At 46.3% G+C, this 2,572-nt stretch overlaps 1 protein-coding gene across 1 annotated transcript; it reads left to right on the forward strand.

Moving 5' to 3' along the window:
• Positions 1–367: 367 nt before the first annotated feature.
• Positions 368–2,350, forward strand: DDA1 (DET1 and DDB1 associated 1; the record flags this gene model as incomplete). The annotated part of the gene is made up of 4 exons (XM_009867623.1): positions 368–448; positions 728–779; positions 1,104–1,165; positions 1,878–2,350. Coding segments are annotated over 4 exons (306 nt in total), but the record flags the coding sequence as incomplete, so codon positions are not given.
• Between the last annotated feature and the right edge of the window lie 222 nt (positions 2,351–2,572).

Below are 2,572 nucleotides of genomic sequence, written 5' to 3' on the forward strand. Positions count from 1 at the left end.
ACTGGTTTGCTGTGGGGTGGTGTCGAGGGACGTCGATGCAGCGCTGGCAGAGTTTCTCGTGATTTGCGCTGGGAATTCCCGTGAGCTGTGGTCCGTTGGTGTGGTGCTTCTGTCAGAGCTCACCCGGCTGGACACGTACCTCTTTTTAATCACCTTTGTGCTGAAAGAGATTTAATTAGCAGCTTTCTGACCGGATGAGTGAACTTTGGGGAAGCAGAAGCCGACTTTACAAAACCAGTTTGGGGCAGGTGTCAGTAGCCACCAGCATCCTCCAGTCCCTGCCTCCGGAGCGACTCCAGCACAAAGCGAATGACTCTCTCTCTCTTTCCTCACTTCCTTCTTTGTTTGTATTCTCTGTCTTTTTTAGGCAGATTTTTTGAAAGGATTACCGGTCTACAACAAAAGCAACTTCAGCAGATTCCATGCGGATTCTGTATGTAAAGCATCAGTAAGTATCACCACATCCTTGTGCTTTGGGGGAAGGTTTTCTTGCACGACTGGAAGGATGCTGAAGTGAAGTAAACCCAAAATGAGTCTTTTTTTTTTTTTCCTTAAAAAACATGTATGAGGTGAGACTGGAAAATTTCCTGCGTAATGAATGTGTCCTCACATCAGCCAAACCACAGCTGAGGCACTTGCTTTATGTATCTGTTCTTTTTATGTTTGCTTGGGTTAAAAATCACCTTTTCGCTGTCTTTGTTCTGTAACTGTTCTAATTCTTCTACAGAATAGAAGACCCTCGGTATATCTTCCCACGAGAGAATACCCGTCTGAACAAAGTAAGTCTGCTCTGCTAAAGTGTGGGGGTTAAATAACTTTATTCTGTTCTATTATTAAAAATCCGGTGTGCACGTAATCCCACTTATTTTAAACTTCAGTAAAGTGATATCACTGAAGTGTCACCGCAGTGATCAACGGCCTGTGTCCAGTTATTGAATTTTTTTGCTTTTCCTTTATTCTTAACTGATCTGTGTTCTTGCATCCAGTCCTTCCGTTACAAAGGACCGTGCTCAGTACGGGACGTAACGTGGCAATTACTGCACCGTTCTAAAAGTCAGCTTTAAAACGACCCCAATATGTTTCTCTCTTTTTTTTTTTGGCAGTCATAGTAACAGAAAAGACAAATATACTTTTGCGTTATTTACATCAGCAGTGGGACAAAAAGGTATGGTTCTGTTTTCTTAATTTTGTCTTCGTCTTGCCCCTTTGATCTCTTCATTTTGCCTTGACTAATCAAGCTGAATATTAATCACATTGAAATAGCGACAGTGAGGGGGGAAAAAAAGAAGGTGCGGACTGCGCTTCAGCAGAAAGACGGTGCAAGGAGGCTCTGTCTCTGCACAAGGCATCTTTAAAAGGAAAAAAACCTTGGTTTCTCCTTTCCATGCAAGGGAGGGAACCTCAGTGTTTAGTCTAGAAGTTGGGAGCCTGCAGTTCCACCTCCCGCTTAGCGCTGCTTCCCTTGGTGACCTTGGCAAATTGGCCTCGCTGTGCCTCGGTGCCTGCTTCGTGGTGAGGGGAAAGCTGCTCGTACCCCCAGGCCTGCCAGGGCAAGGCAGATGAGCTTGAGCAGAGCGTGAACGCGCCGTGTGAGTACCTTGGGTGCCAAACCGAAGCCCTCGCGTGAGGAGTGCGCCAGTCAGTACGTCTGAGCGCTGGAGAGCACAAAGCTCCCACCCTCAAATTTGCACAAGAGGCTGGAAGGGGAGCACCTTTCAGCTTTGGGCCAAATCCTCTTTGGTGTTTGTGCCACTGTGTCAGTTGGGTGAGCGCACCCAAAAAAACCTTTGCAGATAAACACTGCTTCTACTGACACCAGCTCCCACTAGAATCTGAGGCTTTGGGGAGTTTCACTGTGACTTTCCTTGTCCAAACAGAACGCGGCGAAGAAGAGAGATCAAGAGCAAGTGGAAATAGAAGGTGAGAACTCGGCGCCGCCACGGAAAATCGCTCGGACAGACAGCCAGGATATGAACGAGGACACTTAAACTCTCGGATTTCTTCTCTACAACTTTGCAGGCGCTTCCCGTTTTGTCTCAAAGTGTGTAAATTTTACCCCTCGCCCCCATCTCTCACCCCTCCACTACGCAGCCCAAACCACTTCTGACTTCATAGGAGCCAATGTATTTATTTTTTATTTTTCCCCTCCCCCTTCTCCATTTTTTATTTATGCCGTAAAACTTACGGAGCAGTGGTGGAACAATTCAGTAAACAATGTAGTCTAACCTTAGTTCCTCCTTTCTAAAAAATATACACCGTCACTTTCACAGGTTTGGTTGAATCTGTTAACCTACCCGAGCAGGTCTAGTGCAGGAGCCGGGGTAGGAGTCGTGGGTTCTCCCAGAACCCCTCGGCAACGTCGGCTCTCCGATTCAGGTACCCGTTGGCATCTTACAAGTGGTTAACTCCTCTGTGGATGTGCCCAGTCCGGCCATAAGTGTGGGGCCTCACTTAGGTGTGGGGGTTTTTTTTGTTTTTTTTGTTTTTTCTCAAATATTCTGAAACTGGCACCGCACTTAAAAAAAAAAAAAAATCATGGGTGTCATTTAAGGTTACGTTGATCTTAGCAGCC

Source organism: Apaloderma vittatum, unplaced genomic scaffold (genome assembly GCF_000703405.1).
Source record: "Apaloderma vittatum isolate BGI_N311 unplaced genomic scaffold, ASM70340v1 scaffold27294, whole genome shotgun sequence".
Classification (NCBI taxonomy): Eukaryota; Metazoa; Chordata; class Aves; order Trogoniformes; family Trogonidae; genus Apaloderma; species Apaloderma vittatum.